Genomic DNA, 18,670 nt, shown 5'->3' on the forward strand with positions numbered 1-18,670 from the left:
GGTCAGCACAATCCTGTGAACTATATGCCTTGCAGAGAGCCCTCAGAATACTGGAAAAGAAAATTGGAACGATTTACACTGATTCCAAATACGCATACGGGGTAGTGCATACCTTTGGTAAGATCTGGAAGGAGCGTGGTCTAATTACATCAAGAGGAAAGGAATTGGCACACGAACAGATGATTACTCTGACTTTAGAAGCCTTGACATTACCCCAGGAAATAGCAGTGGTCTACATACCAAGCCATCAAAGGGGAGATACCCCGACAGCAATTGGAAACAGACTGGCTAATGAAGAAGCCAAAAGGGCAGCCATGCAACAAGAAGTCCGTTTGCTGACCTTAATCCCAATAAGACAAGGCATAAAGAAGGCTCCCATTTTCACTGCTAAGGAAGAAAAGGACATGGCTCAGCTGGGCGCAAGCCAGCTGCCTGATGGAACATGGAAGACACCAGATGGAAGAATGGTTCTAAATAAAGAAATAACTCGCAATATTTTAAAACACCTGCATCATCAGAGCCACTGGGGCACCCAAGCCTTATGTGACACAGTGCTTCGAGAATATGTGTGTAAGGGAATCTACACCTTGGCCCAACAGGAGGTGCAGAATTGTCACCTATGCACAAAAATTAATAAGAAGGTAATGAGGACAGGGACCATGGGAGGTCAACCATTAGCCATACGCCCTTTTCAACGTATCCAGATCGACTTCACAGAGTTACCTCAAGTCCAAAGATGGAAGTATCTGTTGGTGATAATAGATAACTTTACCCGATGGGTGGAAGCCTTCCCAACAATAAATGCTACAGCCTCTACAGTAGCTCGCCTCCTCCTAGAACAGATAATCCCCAGATATGGTATAATGGATTCTATAGACTCAGACAGGGGTCCACATTTTTCTTCAAAAATCCAGCAATTGATTTGTAATGCATTACAGGTCTCTTGGAAATTGCATACCCCTTGGCATCCACAAAGCTCAGGGAGGGTTGAACGTATGAATGGAACCCTAAAAATGCAATTGACAAAATTAATGGTGGAAACTAAAATGCCTTGGATAAAGTGTCTGCCCCTGGCTTTATTGAGAATTCGTACTGCCCCACGAAAAGATGTAGGATTGTCCCCTTATGAAATGATGTTTGGGCTTCCCTTCTGGAGTACAGTTGAGGGGTGTCCCACCTTGGGGGAAGGGGATATATTTGTTAGGAACTATTTACAGGCACTGTCACGCTCTCTTACAGATTTACAAAAGAGAGGACTATTGGCACAAACACCGCCTCTAGACTTTTCTTTACACAAAGTGGAACCAGGAGATTGGATCCTCATCAAGACCTGGAAAACTGAAAAATTCCAGCCCCAGTGGGAAGGTCCATACCAAGTTCTCTTAACTACAGAGGCTGCAGCACGAACAAGAGAGAAGGGGTGGACGCACGCATCCAGATTTAAGGGACCTGTAGAGGCGCCTCAGGACCCTGATACGAACTCAGATTGGACTTGTGTTCCTGGAGAAAAACCTCTTACCTTGCGATTTCGCAGAAAGACTTGATTCACAATGTTATTGTTATGTTCTTTGATTTTTCTTAGTTTGCCTATGTCTTTATCAGGTGTGAAATGTAAGAAATGCAGAGACACAGTGGTCCTGTTTCAGGACCACATTTGGGGAAGAAAGGAGGGTAATTTTATTTCCCATACCTCAGTTCCTGAGAAATGCTGGGCAGAAAATACCACCCAACATCCATATACCCCTTGTGTGGAAAAAGAAGGAAATAATATGGGTCATTATATACAGATTCCTAATACCACTCCTTTCCCTCTTAACGGTTGGAAGGGTGACTCAGGCCCACCATGCCCTGATGGACTCTGGTTTTGCATACACCAGCGTACTATTCCAATGAAAAGTTCCACTCCACACTCGAAAGTGCCTGCCCCTTTAAGACAGCCGGACTTAGTTCGAGTCCATCCAAATAACCATGAAAGTTTCGGTCATGCAGTTGGGGGAGATAACCTTTTTGTAGATCTTGCAACTAAAATTGCAGGAACTTTTAATGTAACCAATTGTTGGGTCTGCGGGGGTCCACGGATGTCAGAGCAATGGCCTTGGTGGGTGGAGTCCCTCAATTCATTGACCATGATTTCCCGAATATGGACAACTAACCGAACGAGATCAAGAGAAACTTGGTCTCTCTCTAATGTCCCCTCTGGTTTTTATTGTCTCTCACGAACCGGCAAATACCCAGTAGGAAAAAGTCCCTGCAAGGCTGTATGGATTCGCATTTCGCCTGGTATTTTCACTTGGTTTCCTAAACCCCTGACTTGGTTCTTATCCACTGTTTTTAAAACTAATTGCCTACCCCTGTCTAATAGCAGTATTCAGTTTTGGAATTGTACCAGTTCCACCATCACAGGACCACACCAGTCAAACCCTGTTCTTAAAAGAGTTTGGGAAAGGGGGTATGGAGTATCCCCAAATGGATTATTCTGGGTATGTGGTAATAAAGCTTATACTCGTCTTCCCTCACAGTGGAGTGGAACTTGTTTCCTAGGAATAATCCTCCCAGAATTTTTCCTCCTACCCCACGATCACGGTCATAAATTAGGAGTGAAGGTTTTTGATACATTACACCGTCAGCCCCGCTCTAGCACGGTACATTTGGGACAATGGGGAGATGATTGGCCTCCAGAACGCATAATTCAATATTATGGTCCCGCTACATGGGCTCAAGATGGATCCTGGGGTTATCGTACTCCTATTTATATGTTAAATCGCATTATTCGCTTGCAAGCAGTCCTTGAAATTGTTACAAATCAAACAGCTCTAGCCCTGCAATTACTTGCATCCCAGCAAGGTCAAATGCGCTCTGATATGTATCAGAACCGTCTGGCCCTAGACTATCTCCTAGCCACAGAAGGAGGTGTATGTGGAAAGCTTAATTTGACTAACTGCTGCTTACAGATTGATGATAATGGCCAAGCCATTCGAAAAAAATCGCTGATAATATTCGTACTTTGTCCCATGTACCGGTTCAAACCTCACATCCTTTTGCAAAATTAAATTAGATAGACAAATGGTTTGGAGGAACCTGGTGGCGTACCTTATTGTGGGTCATCGGAGGTATTTTATTCCTCCTACTTGTTTTGCCCTGTATTATTCCCTGTCTACGCAGCCTGGTGATTTCCATGGTCCAACAGGCTATGCAACCAGGGGGACTGGGAGACCCCGTTAGAATTTTACTTCAACACGAGATTAATTTATCATGAAACGTTTCTCTTCCCCGAGTTAAAATCCCCATTCATATATATATAATACACACATTTTAAAGAGAGAAAGGGGTGGATTGTTATATATAGAGAATTTAGGTTAAAATGGCTTAAGTTAAAATGTGATGATTAATCATAAAAAGGGAAGCCAGAACGGACAGGGAGCTTACTAGCAGCCAAGGACAAAAGGTTCAGCTGGATATGTTTTTTTTACACATATCTTTTCATGGTCATAGTGAGAGACATGCAGGAGACAAAAGATTGATAAGAAGGGTGAGAAACAGAATTTAGTGTATGTAGAGTTCGCAGCGTACATAACGAACGTGATAATTAAAAATGCAGTTATACTTAGAATGCTTTTGCAACACTAACCAATTAAAACAGTATTAATAAGAAGGGGAAGGGCAAACAATATGGGTATAAAAATCAATGCACTGTATGTATCGGGGCTTAACTGGTGAGAAGCCAGTGGAGTCCAACTCTGCAGACTTGTAAATAAAGCTTGTCGTGTCATCAGTTTTAAAGAGACTCATGTGTGAGAAGTTTTATTTCTGACAGTACGTTGAGTTAAAAACACCGTAATACTTCCCTGAACAACACACCTCTCTCCGAAAACCAACAAGAACCTTCCTGAGTGGTAATCATTTACCTTTCGAGCACCAAAGCCTGGTGAACTTTATATATGTTCAATTATGTGCACAGTATATGAATGGACTGCAACAAGTGGACTTGGAGGAATGAGAAGTGAGATTGGACTGTGAACCAAAGAACTTTTTTGAACTTACACACACATTACACACATGTGCACTTAGAATTAGAAGGGGGGTAAGTTAAGTAAATTAAGTTAAAGTATTAAAATAGTGCTAAGTTAAAGTGTAAATCGTGTTCATGTTTAAAGATAATTAATATCAGCTTTTGTTTTAGTCACCATTTGTCTTGGTGAATATCTATTGCTGCTGTGTTTTGGGATCCTCTGGTCTCGTAACACAGCAACTTCAGGTTATGATAATAGTCCAAAAAAGGGACCCGGCATCTTTTGAAAATTATTAATTGACTCTTCAATAATTTTTTGTAAATATCAACAAAACATAATATAATTTAACTGTTGTGTTTGTGTCGTTGGAGAAGTGCCTTTCCATTCAATCAGAATTAGAGTTTTGGGTGCCGCATTTGAGAAAAGATGTGCTGGTGTTGGAGAAGGCCAGAGATGATTTACTGGAATGATATCAGGAATGAAAGGGTTAGTGTATGAGGAACAATTGTCGACTCTTCGACTGTACTAGTTGGAGTACAGAAGGATAAGGGGGACCTCAGAGGCATTTCAAATGCTGGAAGGCCTGGACAATTAAAAACAACATTTGTTAAAGTATCCCTTTGTCTTGGTGATTTCCTATTGCTGCTAGGATTTGGGGTCCTCTGGGCCTGTAACAGTCCCAAGATGAGGTCTTCTACTCCAGGACACCCAAAATGTCTTATTTCTTCAATAAATGCAGTTTTCTCCATACTGTCTTTGATAAAGTCTGCACCCGTATCTCCAATTCTCTTTCTGCCCTTACCCCACATCTTCTCCAGCCGAACAAGGACAGAATCCCTCAGGTTTCTCACTTACCACCCATCAGCTGCCACATCTGACACGTTAACCTTGAACACTTCCAACTTCAGCACCATCCTCTAACCTGCTCCACTCAGATCCTCTTTTCACAGGGGCACATCTTTCTGTGACTCCCTCGACGGCACTTTCCTCTCCACCCACCACCACCTGATGCACTTCCCATTGAAACCGCAGAAATTGCCAAACTTGTCCCTTCCTATCCTCTCACCTCCATCCAAGGCCACAATCAGACCTTCCAGTTGAGGCAGTGTTTCACATGCACCCCATCCAACTTAATCTCCTACATTTGGTTGACTCAGTTGACCTCGATATCAGCAAGTCCAAATAGAGACTGGGTGGCCATTTTGCTGAACACATGCGCTCTGTGGATCTAAACTTGAGCCTCCTGTGGCCTACCATATCAATTCTCGAACCCTTCCAACAACATTTCTGTTGGCCCCATCCTTCACCAAGGTGAGGGTAAACAATCTTAAAGAAAACACATTATATTCCTCCTGGGCAGCCTTAAACTCTATAGCATGAACACGAATGTTTCTAATTTAAGCAGCCACTCACCTCTGTCTGATTTCACTGTCTCCATCTCTTGATCTACTGCCCATTTGAATATAATTACTCCTTTAAGGTAGAAGAGTCGACATGGTGTTTTTCCTATATAGCTTGCCATTGAACAACTGGCAAAATTAAGCGGCAGTTGTTGCAGAATGAATGGTGTTATTGTTCAAAATCTGCCTGTGATCGAAAGTATTCTTGGACTGAATAGACATCTGGGCCAAATGGCTATTTAAGGATAATCTGTACATGATTGTACATCCTAAAGTACAATGACTACTTCTATCCACTAAAGATTGTTAAAGAGCAAGAATAGACAATACAATCACGTAAAATTCCCATCCATACAGCACACGTATTAATACACAAAACAATCACACTTCCTTATTGGTCAGGAAGTGCCTACACTTCCAAAGGAGACTGAGGAGGTCAAGGCCAACGGCTCTCATCCTGAAATTTCACAGGAGCGCAGTTGATTCTCCTGTCTGGCTGCATCATTGGATGGTCTAGTAGCTGTAAAACATCAGACAGGAATGATGCAAAGAGTTGTGAGGATCACTGGGGTCTCCTTTTCTTCTGAAGATGACATTACTGGGAGTGTTGTTCAAATAGGGCTCAAGGAATTGTACAAAGACCATTTCCATGCAGTGCTCAGCATCTTTAACCACGTCCATCATCAAAATCAGGACTGCCAGGCTGGGGAATAGTTTCTTCCCACAGGGTGTGAGATGGATGAAAAGTATCTTGTAAGTGGGATAATCATCCAAAATATTTATATATGTAGCGGCTACTTTGATAGAGCTACTAAAGGAACACACATACACCAGGTTAGTCAACAAAAGACTGCTTTATACAAACTATACAGGCTTATTTTATTTACAGCTTGTCCCGGGCTCCATGGGTCAAGGTGGAACATTATTATGAGTTTGCTGCCGATCCACGGGACCACAGGTTTAAATTAAGCCCTGTGAATGTTCCGCACCTTCCGGCAAGAGAATCCACAGATCAGCGTTCCATTCTTTGGCACGCAGCACCACGCGAGGGTTGTCAATTAAATGGATGAGTACCCAGCTCTTTGCCTTATGATTTCACGCACCCGCCAAAGAACCTTGCCCACTCAGCCCACTAGACAGCTGCTACACCAACCCCCCCCACCCCCACCCAGAACCCGTCGCCAGAAACTGAAACACCAGCTGCATGCACCTGAGGTGGACCCCCTCGCCGTCTGGGCTTGGGGCACTGAAGAGGTGAAGCGGGATCCACATGAGCAGGCTTGAGTCTGTCCACATTAAACAGCTGTGAATGCCCACCAATGTCCAAAGTATAAAGAACCCCATCTATCTTCACCACGTGGAAAGGACCCTCATACAGTCATTGTAACGGAACTCCTGGGATAAAAACAAAATCAATATCCAGGAGTGGTGGGGGAACATTCTGCTTAGAGGATCCAAGCCAGTGGTTAGGAAAAGGTTTGCTGATCGCGACACCATGTCGAAGCTGCTGAAGGATGTTCAGATCAGAGTTGGTTGTGAAATGAAAGTCCCATGAAACTGTAAGGACCGTACCATAAACCATCTCTTCGGACAATGCAGACCTATCTTCCTTTGGAGCCGTGCACACTCCCAATAGAACCCAGGGCAACTCATCAACCTAATTGAGACCGGTGAGTTGGGCCTTAAGTGCGGACTTCAGTTGCCGGTGGAAACATCCACAAAGCCGTTGGACCGTGGGTGAATTGTGTTCCGCGGTCTGAAGAAATGTGGGTCGGGAAACCAAATCTAGCCATCCAATTGAAGATGAATGCTCTGGCCTTTGTCTCAGTGTCACTGGATGGCAAAGGGACGGCCACTGGCCAGCGTGTGAAACATTCTACGTCTGTTAGAATGTATCTCATGTTTTGAGATACTGGCAATGGTCCAAGCAGGTCCACATGCATGTGTTCCAACTGCCTGCGTACCGATGGGAAAGGTTGAAGAGGTGCCTTAATGTGGCACTGAATTTTGGCAGTCTGGCAGGAGGTACATGTTCAAACCCATTGAGCGACACATTTTTTCAGTCCATGTCATACATATTTATTTGACATGAGCTTGACAGATGTTCTGATGCATGGATGAGACAAGCTGTGTATCTGGTCAAAAAGACGTTGCCTCCAAGATGGTGGAATCACTGGTCGAGTGTAGCCCAAAAACATGTCACGAAGTAAGGTTGGCCACCCAGTTGTGCTGCCCCCTGCTGTATGTCCAGGTTAGTAATGGCCGTACTGTATGCCTGAACATCGGGGTCCATTGTCTAGACACTGGCTAATTCCAGAATATCAATGTCACGCTGAATATGATACACAGTCAGTCTGGACAGAATATTCGTGACGGCATTGTTTTTACCAGAAATATAGCGCACGTCCATGGTAAATTCTGAAATATATGATAGTGACCCTGCTGTCTTGCCGGCCATGGATCCGTTATTTTGCTGAAGGCAAAAACGAGCGTCTGGTGGTCTATGAACACAGTGAAATGCCGACCCTCCAAAACAAATCAGAAGTGCCATGTGGCTTGATACAATGCACGATATTTCATCTCCAATGGCCAAAGATGTCAGGAAAAGAACATGAGGAGTTGGCAATGGCCATCGACGTACTACTCAAGAACCACACCCAGGGCCGTACTCGAGGCATCAGGACTAAATGTCAAGGAAGTGTCGGGGTTAGGATGGGGGAGCATTGCTGCGTTGATTAAAGCATCTTTGGCATTGCAAACTCAACCTCTGCCTCTGTTCTCCAGGGATCATCCCTGTGCTTTGTGGTGAGGATCTGAAACCATGGTCGAAGAATGTCAGCAGCTGCTGGAATGAATCGGTGAAGAAGATTTTCATGCCCAAGAATTTCTGCAGGCCCTGAACCGTGGTAGGTGTTGGAAAAGCACAGACTGCCTCTACCTTGATGGTTAAGGGAAATACACCATTGACCATGATCTTGTGTCCCAGGAAGTTGATGGTGGACTTGCCAAATTGTTATTTGCTATGGTGGATGGAATTCCTGCAGCCATTGGAACAGACAGCCTAAATGCAGTTGGTTATATCCTGTTCAGTTTGACTGGCTTTGAGGACGTCATCCAAGTAGATGGAAGTGAACTCTGCCCAAAGCATCTATAAGATGCTAGAAAGTTTGAGTGGCATTCTTCAGCCCAAATGGTATCTTTAAGAAATTCAAAAAGCCCAAAAGGGGTAACAATGTCATCCTTATAGACCAGGATCTGACTGTATCCCTTGACAAGATCAACTTTGGAGAAAACATGGAAAATGTGCAGATGGGCAGAAAAATGTTGCATATGAGGGAGAGGGTATCTGTTGGGTGTAGTTAATGAGCCTACAGTAATTGCCGCAGGGTCTCAATCCATCTGTTTTTTTGAGTACCGTGTGGAACGGTGATGCCCAAGGACTGTTGAAGCACTGAATGATGCCTAATATCTCCCTTGCAGTAAACTCTGCCCTTGCCTGCCGCAGTGAATCAGTTGGAAGATGATGAGCCCTGGCGTAAATCGGCAGGTCTGAAGTGTCTATGTAATGGGACACACCTTGGTCTGTTTTGGAGGTGTTGAAATTAGGAGATAATGATGGGAAATTCATTGAGCAGGACAGCATACGCATCTTTGTGCGGGGTATGCATCCCGAGGTAGGAAATTCTCCCTTTGCTGCATACCAGTGGGTATGTTTTCAAAGTGGTGGAATGACCAATTTCCTCCACTTCACGTCTACTGGCAAATCATGGGACCTTAAAAAATTTGCACCCAAAATGACCTGTGCAACGGAAGACAATACACAATTCCGACGGAATGTCACACCTCCTTTCCCAATCGTGACCCATCCTTTGCTAAAGCAGGGAATTGTAGCCCCATTTGCTGCTTGAAGAGCCAAGTGTTGTTATTTATGTGTTTTTTTCAAAATAGGTTGGCAGGATATTTGTACTTACCAGTGTCGTCTTGAAGATACAATAGGCCAGTCGGTATTTGTGCCAGATGCCGAGGCCCCAACTGGCAGCCGTTCTTTTCATTTCCTGCCTTTTTTCTAATAGATAAATGGCGGGACACATCTATGGGCTTTTTACCCCATTGGCGATGGTAAAAACACCATTTTCACCGCCTATCAGTGCACTCATCCTTCTTTAACTGAACTGCAGATATAGGAGGCTTGTAGGACACGGTAGATGGATCTACTGATCAAAGTGGCTGTTTGTGAGCAGATGATTGCATTGCAGTATGATCGGGCCTGTCAGCCTCCCACGCTACATCATGGGAATGGCAGAAATCCATGTTAACGATTGGTATTGCGACACGACCTGGGAGTTTGGACAGGAATAGAGTCTCAAAAAGTAAACAATGAGAATGGCCATCTGCTAATACGAGCATCTCATTCATTAGATCAGATGGATCCCTGTCACCCAGGCCCTCCATATTTAAAAGCTCATGTCTAGTCAATTCCAGGAGAAATAGGCAGAACCTGGTTTAACTGCAGCCGTGGTGGCAGCTGCTGCAGTCGTTGTGTCCATGATCACTGGAGATTCAAGCTTCGGCTGAATTTTGCATTCGGGGCTCACCATTTCTGGCGGCAACTTCGGTACAGCTACTAAAGTCATATACATACCCATGTTAGTCAACACAAGACTGCTTTATTCAAACTTTACAGACTTCTTTTATATACCACATTACTTGTCAGGGAAGATATTACAGCGGTGCTCAGGCAAGAGACTGGAGGTCTCATCGAGGGAGGCAGTGTGGGTAAAACTAAAAAATAAGAAGGGTGAGGTTACTATTATAGGGGTACATTATAGTCTGGGAAATGGGAAGGGAGAATTAGAAGAGCAAATGTGCAAGGAATTAGCTGAGATCTGCAGTAGGAATAGGGTGGTGTTGTTTGGGGATTTCAATTTTCCTAACATCGATTGGGAAACACAGTCAGTGAGAGGGCAGGATGGCTTAGAGTTTATACAATGTGTTCAGGACTGCTTTTTGCAGCAGTATGTGGAGATGCCCACTACAGGGGGGGCAATGTTCGATCTGTGGTTAGGGAATGAAATGGGATGGTTAACTGGGTAAGCAAATATGCAGATGATATGAAAATAGGGGGAGTGGTGGTGGTGAGGAAGGTTTTCTTAGATTACAGGATTTGGTTTGTTTGGAAAAGTGGACTGAAAGATGGCAGAAGGAATTTAATGTCGACAAGTGTGAGGTGCTGCATTCCAGAAAAAATAACCAAACTAAGACATATGCAGTTAAGGGGAGGGCATCGAGGAATGCAGAGGAACAGAGGGATCTTGGAGTTATGGTACAGAGTTCCTTGAAGGTGGATTGCCAGGTAGACAGGGTGGTTATGGCATATATCATAACATAAAGTACAGCTGGAAAATGATGCTGCGACTGTTGAAGGCATTGGTGAGGCCAGGTTTGGAGTATTGTGTTCAGTTCTGGACTCATTTGTCAAAGGAAGGATATAGATAGATGGAGAGAGTGCAGAGAAGATTTACAAAAATGTTTCTTGGCTTACAACAGCTAGAATCCAGAGAAAGATAAAGGAGGGCTCATCGAGGGAGGCAGTGTGGGTAAAATGAAAAAATAAGAAGGATGAGGGTATATTATAGGCTGCCAAATGAGACATGGTGAGACATTATTAAGAGTTTGCTATCGATCCATGGAACCAGCAGGTTTAAATTAAGCCCTGTGAATGTCCTGTACCTACCCGTAGAAGACACCACAGATCAACGTGCTGTTCCTCGGCATGCAGCACCGTGCACGTGTGGTCCATTAAATGGGTGAGTGCCCAGTGGTCTGTTTTATGGTATTGCGCGACGTCGGAGAACTGCGTCACCGACGGTTCACAACGTGGGCTGTGTGCCCGCTTGGCCCTCTACATATATTTATTTAGTTTATTCATTTGGTCATTACGTGCTGCATATTGTGTGCTTTTGTGCAGGCACCATGGTAGTTTTGTCGGGTTGTAGATGTACGACCCAGTGCATCACTCCATGGATTCACAGAATATAACAGCACCGATACAGGCCCTTCAGCTTTTCTAGTCTGTGCCAAACTCTTATTCTGCCTTGTCCCACTGACCAGCAACCAGTCCATCACCCTCCATCTCCCTCGTATCCCTGAACTTGTCCAAACTCTTCATTGCTAACATTGAGCTCACATTTCCTCATGCAGCTGGCAGCTTGTTCCACATTCCCACCACCTTGTGTGGAGAAGCTCCCCCTCATGTTTCCACTAAACTTTTCCCCTTTCATCCTTCGCCCATGTATTAAGGACTTTTCCAAGAGGCAGTCTCAAGAAAACAACCTCTATCCTCAAGGACCCTCACCACCCAGACCAGGCGTACTTCACACTGTGATCACCAGGGAAACAGGTCCAGGAGCATGAAGACGAACACCCAATGGTACAAACACAGCTTCTCCCCCTCTGCCATCAGATTTTTGAATGGACAAGGAACCACAGTCACTCCCTCACTTACTCTTCATTTTGCACAAATGGATTTCTTTTTTTAAAATGTAATTTAGATCAATATTTGCACCTGTATTGTTGCCACAATATGACAAATTTTCTGACATGTTCATCACAATAAATTTTTAATTCTGAACACTGCGCGTACATCAGAAAACAATCATAGCTCAAAAAACATTTCAAAAGATGAATTAACTATTTCCATGCACCCTCCCCTTTTATGTCTATTTTTCTAAATCCACTCCATGATCGAGACTTCTCCACTTAAACCCAACCCACATTTCTTCTCCCATTCAAAGTACTCAGTAATACACCAAGAAAGTAAAATAAAATCTCAATGCTGGAAATACTCAGCAGGTCATCTACTGGAAAAATAATCGGAGTTAAAACCTTCAGGTCGATAACCTTTCACTGGGATTCAGAAAGATGATCAAACAAACCTGATTCTCTTTGCTGAGAAAAAGAAGAGGGGAAATAACAAACTGAATACGTGGGATGAAAAGCCCAAGCTGCAGAAATGGCAGTGGTGCTGGATGAGTGGAGTCGACTCATTGATCACCACATCTGTCTGGATGGAGGGGTAAAGGATAAACAAGACAAACATGATGCCGTCACTGTGAGGAACAATACCACAGCTGCAGAGAATCTGAAATGAAGGAATGGTGAAAATACTTGTTTTTGGATCAATGTGACAAAATTTGACCTGACAAAAGAAAACAAAATTGTTTTGCCCTGCCAGTACTCTCTAGATCAGGGGTGTCAAACTCAAATTCACAGAAGGCCAAAATTAAAAACTTGGACTAAGTCGAGGGCCGAACTAAATATTTATTGAAAATTTTCAACAACATCTGTATGTTTTCTCTTCTTTCAACATATGTAATGCTGTGTCCATTTTGGCCTGCATCAGGACTCAGCATTTCCTGCTCACTCCTCAGGCTCCAGGCCTCTATTCACCCTCGACCCATCATCTCTCTATCTGACCAGTCCTTTACCCGACCTCTACTCACCCCTCACTCCACTCGCTCTGCCTCTACCTACCCCATCCTATACACGCCCCTCTACTGCCTCTCCCCTCAACCTGTTCCTCCCTCTACCCGTCTCTCACCCTCTAATCACCCCTCCCCTACTCGCCCTGCCCCTTCCCTTTTACCTCTTCCCTATCCACCCCTCCTTCTACTCATCCCTCCCTCTAACTGCCCCTCGCACCACCATAACTTCCCCTGCCCATTACTCCTCACCTACACCCTCTGCCTACCCCTGCTTACCCACCCACTCAGGCCCAGTGCGCTGCCGATCAGCTTTTGCGGACAGCCACCATCTCTCTCTTCATGTGCAGGGCCAAACCAGCTGTCCCTGGGGTCCGCGCGGGTGCAAGCGCTGAAGGCCGTGGCGACTGGGAGAAGTGCGCTTGTGCTGTGGAAGTGTTGTCCGGTGCCAGTCGCGCGGGGCTCGCGCTTCCCAGGGGCCATACGCAGCCTGCCATGCCCGTCGCGCCGACAGGAAATCACAGGCGCTCGCCAATCCGCCGCACCGCTCGACAGGTGGGAGAAGTGACTGGTTGTGCGGGGAGCGTTCCAACCGGCTTGCCGGCTGATGACATCGACAGACTTCTCGTGTTACAATTTCTCGTGTTACAATGGGGAAGGATGTGCAATGAAGGGGGAGGATGGTGGGGGTGACATTACCAAAAAACAGCATCGGTGGGCCACCTCTAATACATTTTTGAAATGATCTTGCGGACCAAATATAATTATATCGCGGGCCACATTTTGCCCGCTTGCCAGAGTTTGACATGTGTGCTCTAGATCAAGGGCACAATAAAATAGTCCAGAAGCCAACATTATGAAATTGAACAGAGAAGTTATACCAATCGGCAGCAAGAGATAAAACACAGTTACATGATTCCATGAAAGTGGTGTCACAGGACGACAGGGTTCTAAAGACAGCTTTTGTCATCTTGGCCTTCATTAATTAACATATTGAAAATAGGAATTGGGAAGTTATGGTGAGGTTGGATAAGTAGATGGTCAGGCCAAATTTGGAGTATTGTGTGGAGTTCTGGTCACCTAGCTACAGGGAGAGTATTAGTAAGATTGAAAGAGTGCAGAGAACATTTACTAGGATGCTGCCAGGTCTTCAGGAGTTGAGCTACAGGGAAAGGTTGAACAGGTTGGGACTTTATTCCTTGGAGTGTTGAAAAATGAGTAAGAGATTGCTTAAAGTGGAATATGAATGGGAATAAAGGCTGAGAAAGACTGCAGTGGACCCAATTGTGAAGGAAATATTTTGCCTGAGAAAAATTGTCAGTGGCCCATTTCCTCTGGAGTTATGAAACCACGCACAGAACAAGTCAATGAGGTACACTTAAAACAGTGGTTTTCAAACTTTCTTTCCACTCACCTCCCACTTTAAGTAATCCCTTACAAACAGAGCACATCTGGCATAAGGATTAAGTAGAATATGATCCGGGGGGTGGGGGTGGGGTGGAGGAGGAGTTTGAAAATCACTGCTCTAGATGAAAAGGTTTCTGCATCTCAGTTTTAAACAGACATCCTTTTATTCTGAGGTTGTTCCCACTGATCCTAAACTCTCCCACGACTGGCAACATCCTCTCTATCCAGCCCTTTCACTATTCATCAGATTTCAATGAGGTCCTGTCTCATTGTTCTAAACTCGGGCGAGTCCAGGCCCAGAACCATCAAATGCTCCTCAAACATTATTCCTCTCATCACCAGGATCATTCTTGTAAACCACCTGTGGGCCATCACATCCTCTCTTAGAAATGGGGCCTAAAATTGCTCACAACACTTATTAGATCAGGACAACCAGAAGGTGGTCACGGGAGGGGAAGCCAGCTGCAGGACTGCCTCGAGTCCCTGGATTGGATCGTGTTCAAGAACTCACCTGAGAAACTGAATCACTGTACCAGGAACATAGCGAACTTTATCAAATCAGCTGTGGACAAGGGTGTCCCCACCAAATTGTTCAGGGAGTTTTCTCAACCAGAAATCCTGGATGAACAACAATATCCAGAAATTGCTGAGAGCCAAATCACAGTATGGAGATACAGATACACAAGGAGCCAATACGAACCATGGAAAGCCATCTCGCAGGTAGTGGAGATTCAGCATGAGAATGGAAACAACAAAGGATACCCATCAGCTGTGTCAGGGGCCTAAATGACATAAAGTGCTGCAAAAACAAATCTGGTGCAGTGGGAGATGGCAAAGCCTCACTCCACATGAACTCAATGCCTTCTACACCTGATATGACCACTAGTACAGGGAAGAACCATCGCAAATGCCCCCTCCCCCCCTACATCTCTTGATGATCTGCTGCTATCAGTAACCGAAATGACAACATGGGCTGCCTTCAGGAGAGTGAATCAAAGGAAAGGATCAAGCCTGGATGGAGAACCCAGCAGAGGACTGATAACCTGTGTTGACCAACTGGCCATGGATATCTTCAACATCTCACTCCGACAGGGAGTGGCACCCACCTGTTTCAAATAGGCATCAAACATACCAGTTCCAAAGAGTGGGGTAATCTGCCTAAATGATGATTGACGAGTGACACTCACATCCAGTGATAGGGTGGATTGAGGGGCTGGTGTTGAAGTACATCATCTCCTGTCCAAAGGGCGACATGGATCAATTCCAATTTGGTTAATGCAGTACCAGACCTATGGCAGATGCCATCTTCACTGGCTCTGCCAAAACCCTGAAACACCCAGACGACAAAGGTGAATCCATCAGAATGCTCTTTATTGACTAGAGTCTGGCATTCCATACCATCCTCCCATCAAAGCTGATGAGGAAACTCCAAAGTCCTGGGACTCCACAACATACTGTGCAATTGGATCCAGAATTTCTTCACCTCCAGTCCCCAATTAGTGTGGATTTGCCCTCCTCCCCCCCCCTGCCCTCTTCCCCCCCCTGCCCTCCTCCCCCCCCCTGCCCACCTTCCCCCCCCTTGCCCAGCCTCCCCCTCACCCTCCAACTCCCCCTTCACCCTCCCCCTTACCCCTGCCTGGCCCCGCCCCCTCCGGGCTCCCTCCCCTCCCATCCCCCTCCCTCTCCCTCATCCCCCTCCCCACCCCACCCCCTGCACCGACGCCTCGGCTCCACCCAAACAGACCGCCGGTACCGGCCGCTCCCGGGTGGGGCCCGGCGGGCTGCGGGTCGCCCGCTTTCCCTGGACCGCGCGGCTGAGGAAGGTCCCGGCGCTGCCGCCAACTTCTTCCCTTTCTGCCCGCAGCGATGGACCCTGAGCAGACGACGCCGCCGCCAACGTCCCACCTCCTCACAGCAAGAACCAATCAGCCCGCGAACCCGCCCATCAATCCAACCCGACTTCAGCATCCAATCCAATAGCGGCCTCACCGAATCAACCCATTGGCTCGCGCAACTGAAGCAACCAATCAGCGAGCGAGCGAACAAACAGGTGAAACCAATCAGCATCGCAAGACAGAAAACAGGCAGTGGAAGGAGCAGGAGACCTTTCGGCCCTTCCACTTACAACTACCCCAACAACTCAATCAAATCCTTGGGAAACACAGGATCACTTTGTCTTGGCTCCAGGATTCCTCTGATCTCAAGAAATACATTGTACCCCAACTGCAAGGGAGACCATTTATTATCAAACTTTCCTTTATATTTATTACCGCTTCCAATTTAATGGAGGACACAAGTGGTTGTGTCAGCCAGCTGGACCGCCTCGGGGAACCTCATGGAGCAGGCAATCATGGTGAGAAGGTAACTCATCCCGCGGGAGGCCAGTAGTGACCCTACAATGTCATTGTAGATGTGGCTGAACCTATGTGGTGCTGGCTCGAATGTCTGGCATGGTGCCTTCACGTATGTCTGTATTTTGGTCATCTGGCAGAGTGTGCAGGCCTTGGCCCACTGACAACCTGTTTCTGGAGGCTCAGCAAGACCAACCGATTGACCACCATTTTGACAGTACTGATGGCCGGGTGCGTCAGATTGTGCACCTCATCATAAAACTGCCATCTCAATGCTGTCGGCACGATGAGGTGGGGTTTGCCATTGAAATGTCGCAGAGGACCGTCTACTTACCAGGATCGATGTTAACATCGTCTAGCCTGAGCCTGGACATTGCTGTCTTGCTTGCAAGGATCTCAGGGTCATCCTGCTGTCCCCTGCCGAGGGCTAAGTAGTCTATTCACTGGGACAGGGCCTGGACAGACTTGATTGCGGGGATGGGGCAATGCGTCACCCACGATGTGTTGAATGTCTGTAGTGAACTCAGACTCATATGAGAGGAGTCGCTGCTGCTTGGCCGACCACAGGTCTAACACTTTATGGAAGGCAAAAAATAATGGCTTCTGGTCCATGAAGACACTGAATTGTCTACCTTCCAAAAATACCTTAAGTGCCTGACTGCCAGGTACAGCACCAATTGTTCTCAGTCAAAGACGCTGTATTTGAGTTCAGGTGGCCAGAGGTGTCTGCTAAAGAAGGACAGGGGCTGCCATTCCCCTTTGATGAATTACTCCAGTGCATCCCCTACTGCTGTGCAGGAAGCATCTACTGTGAGAGTGGTGGGTGTCTCTGGCCTGGCGTGTACCACAAGGGTTGTGTTGGCCAGTGCGTCCTTGGCCTTCTGGACGCCTCCAAATCCTATTGTCCCAGGTAATGTCTTTACCTTTCTCCGCATGATGAGGGCCACGGGGAGGCGTGGCAAGATGGCGTAAGGATCAGACGTGCCTTCCAGTCCTCTCCTGACTCTATCTTAATGTTTTGTCTAGAAATGCCCGTTAAAATTCTTTAAAAGTTTAGATAACTTCAGTGCTGTTAATTTAACTTATGATGGTAAAATTGGTGGAAAAGAGCAAAAAAAAAACGACAACAGATTATCAAAAAACTACATTTTCCAAAAGTTCAAGTTTTGGAGCCTACCTACAGGAAAGACATCGAGACTCAGCCTGAAATGGATCCCAGGAGAAAGGTACAGCTTTCGGATGTTGAGTTCAATATTACATCGGTAGAGCCCTCTAAAGAGGATGCCAAACAGCCTTTAGAACAAAGTTACTCAGGTTCGCACATGTGCAGTAGCATCTGACGGCAATGTTATGAATGAACCACTTGTAGTAACATCAGTTGAAGTACCGGCTGGGGAAAGGCATTTGTCAACTGTAGCGGTGGCACTGCAAACTGCACCTTTTGAGATAAAAGAACCTATACAACTTGATGGACTGGAGAAAACCCCGGCCAGCGTCCTCCAGTCATTGCTGTAGAGGCTGTGGCAGGGGTTTCCACACGCAGCTATACTACAAGGAAGACAACCAGAATGAAGGAAGCAAAAGAAGACCCTTTGGTTATGCAGAAGAAGCAGGAATCTGTTGAGCCAGAATCTCTTCCAATTGAAAAGATTCTTGTGAATCTTGAATCTAAATTATCTTATACAATGCAGGGATTATCCAAGATTATGACTGAACTTGGTACTAGGTTTAATACTCTGTGGTGAAAATACATTCTCAACAGATGGCTGAGTTTGGAGCTTTTAAGCTTGAAGTGAGAGATAAATTTAATTCGTGTGAAGAAGATATATACGAAATACGAGATCATGTTTCAGATGTGACCAAAATGGTCAAAGACTTACAAACTCAAAATAAAGATTTGGTGAAAAAGATTGATTATTTGGAAAACCAATCCAGACGGAACAATATAAAGATTATTGGTTTGCCGGAAGGAATGGAGGGACCAGACCCAAGAAAATGTTTTACTGAATGGATTCCGCAGG

The 18,670-nt window shown here is 45.6% G+C and overlaps 1 protein-coding gene across 7 annotated transcripts in view; it reads right to left on the bottom strand.

Moving 5' to 3' along the window:
* LOC138745763 (glycogen synthase kinase-3-like) overlaps window positions 1–15,630 on the bottom strand; it is an 89,305-nt gene extending 73,675 nt beyond the window's left edge. For 5 of the 7 annotated variants that reach the window (XM_069903064.1, XM_069903060.1, XM_069903061.1 and 2 more), the window contains exon 1: window positions 15,486–15,630. In XM_069903064.1, the coding sequence (XP_069759165.1) occupies window positions 15,486–15,552 (67 nt within the window). In that variant the 5' untranslated portion in view covers window positions 15,553–15,630. Of the gene's footprint in view, window positions 1–15,404; window positions 15,464–15,485 lie in introns of those variants that run through there. The other 2 variants (XM_069903062.1, XM_069903066.1) reach the window with 2 other exon arrangements.
* Between the last annotated feature and the right edge of the window lie 3,040 nt (window positions 15,631–18,670).

This window comes from Narcine bancroftii, chromosome 11, assembly GCF_036971445.1.
Source record: "Narcine bancroftii isolate sNarBan1 chromosome 11, sNarBan1.hap1, whole genome shotgun sequence".
Lineage (NCBI taxonomy): Eukaryota > Metazoa > Chordata > Chondrichthyes > Torpediniformes > Narcinidae > Narcine > Narcine bancroftii.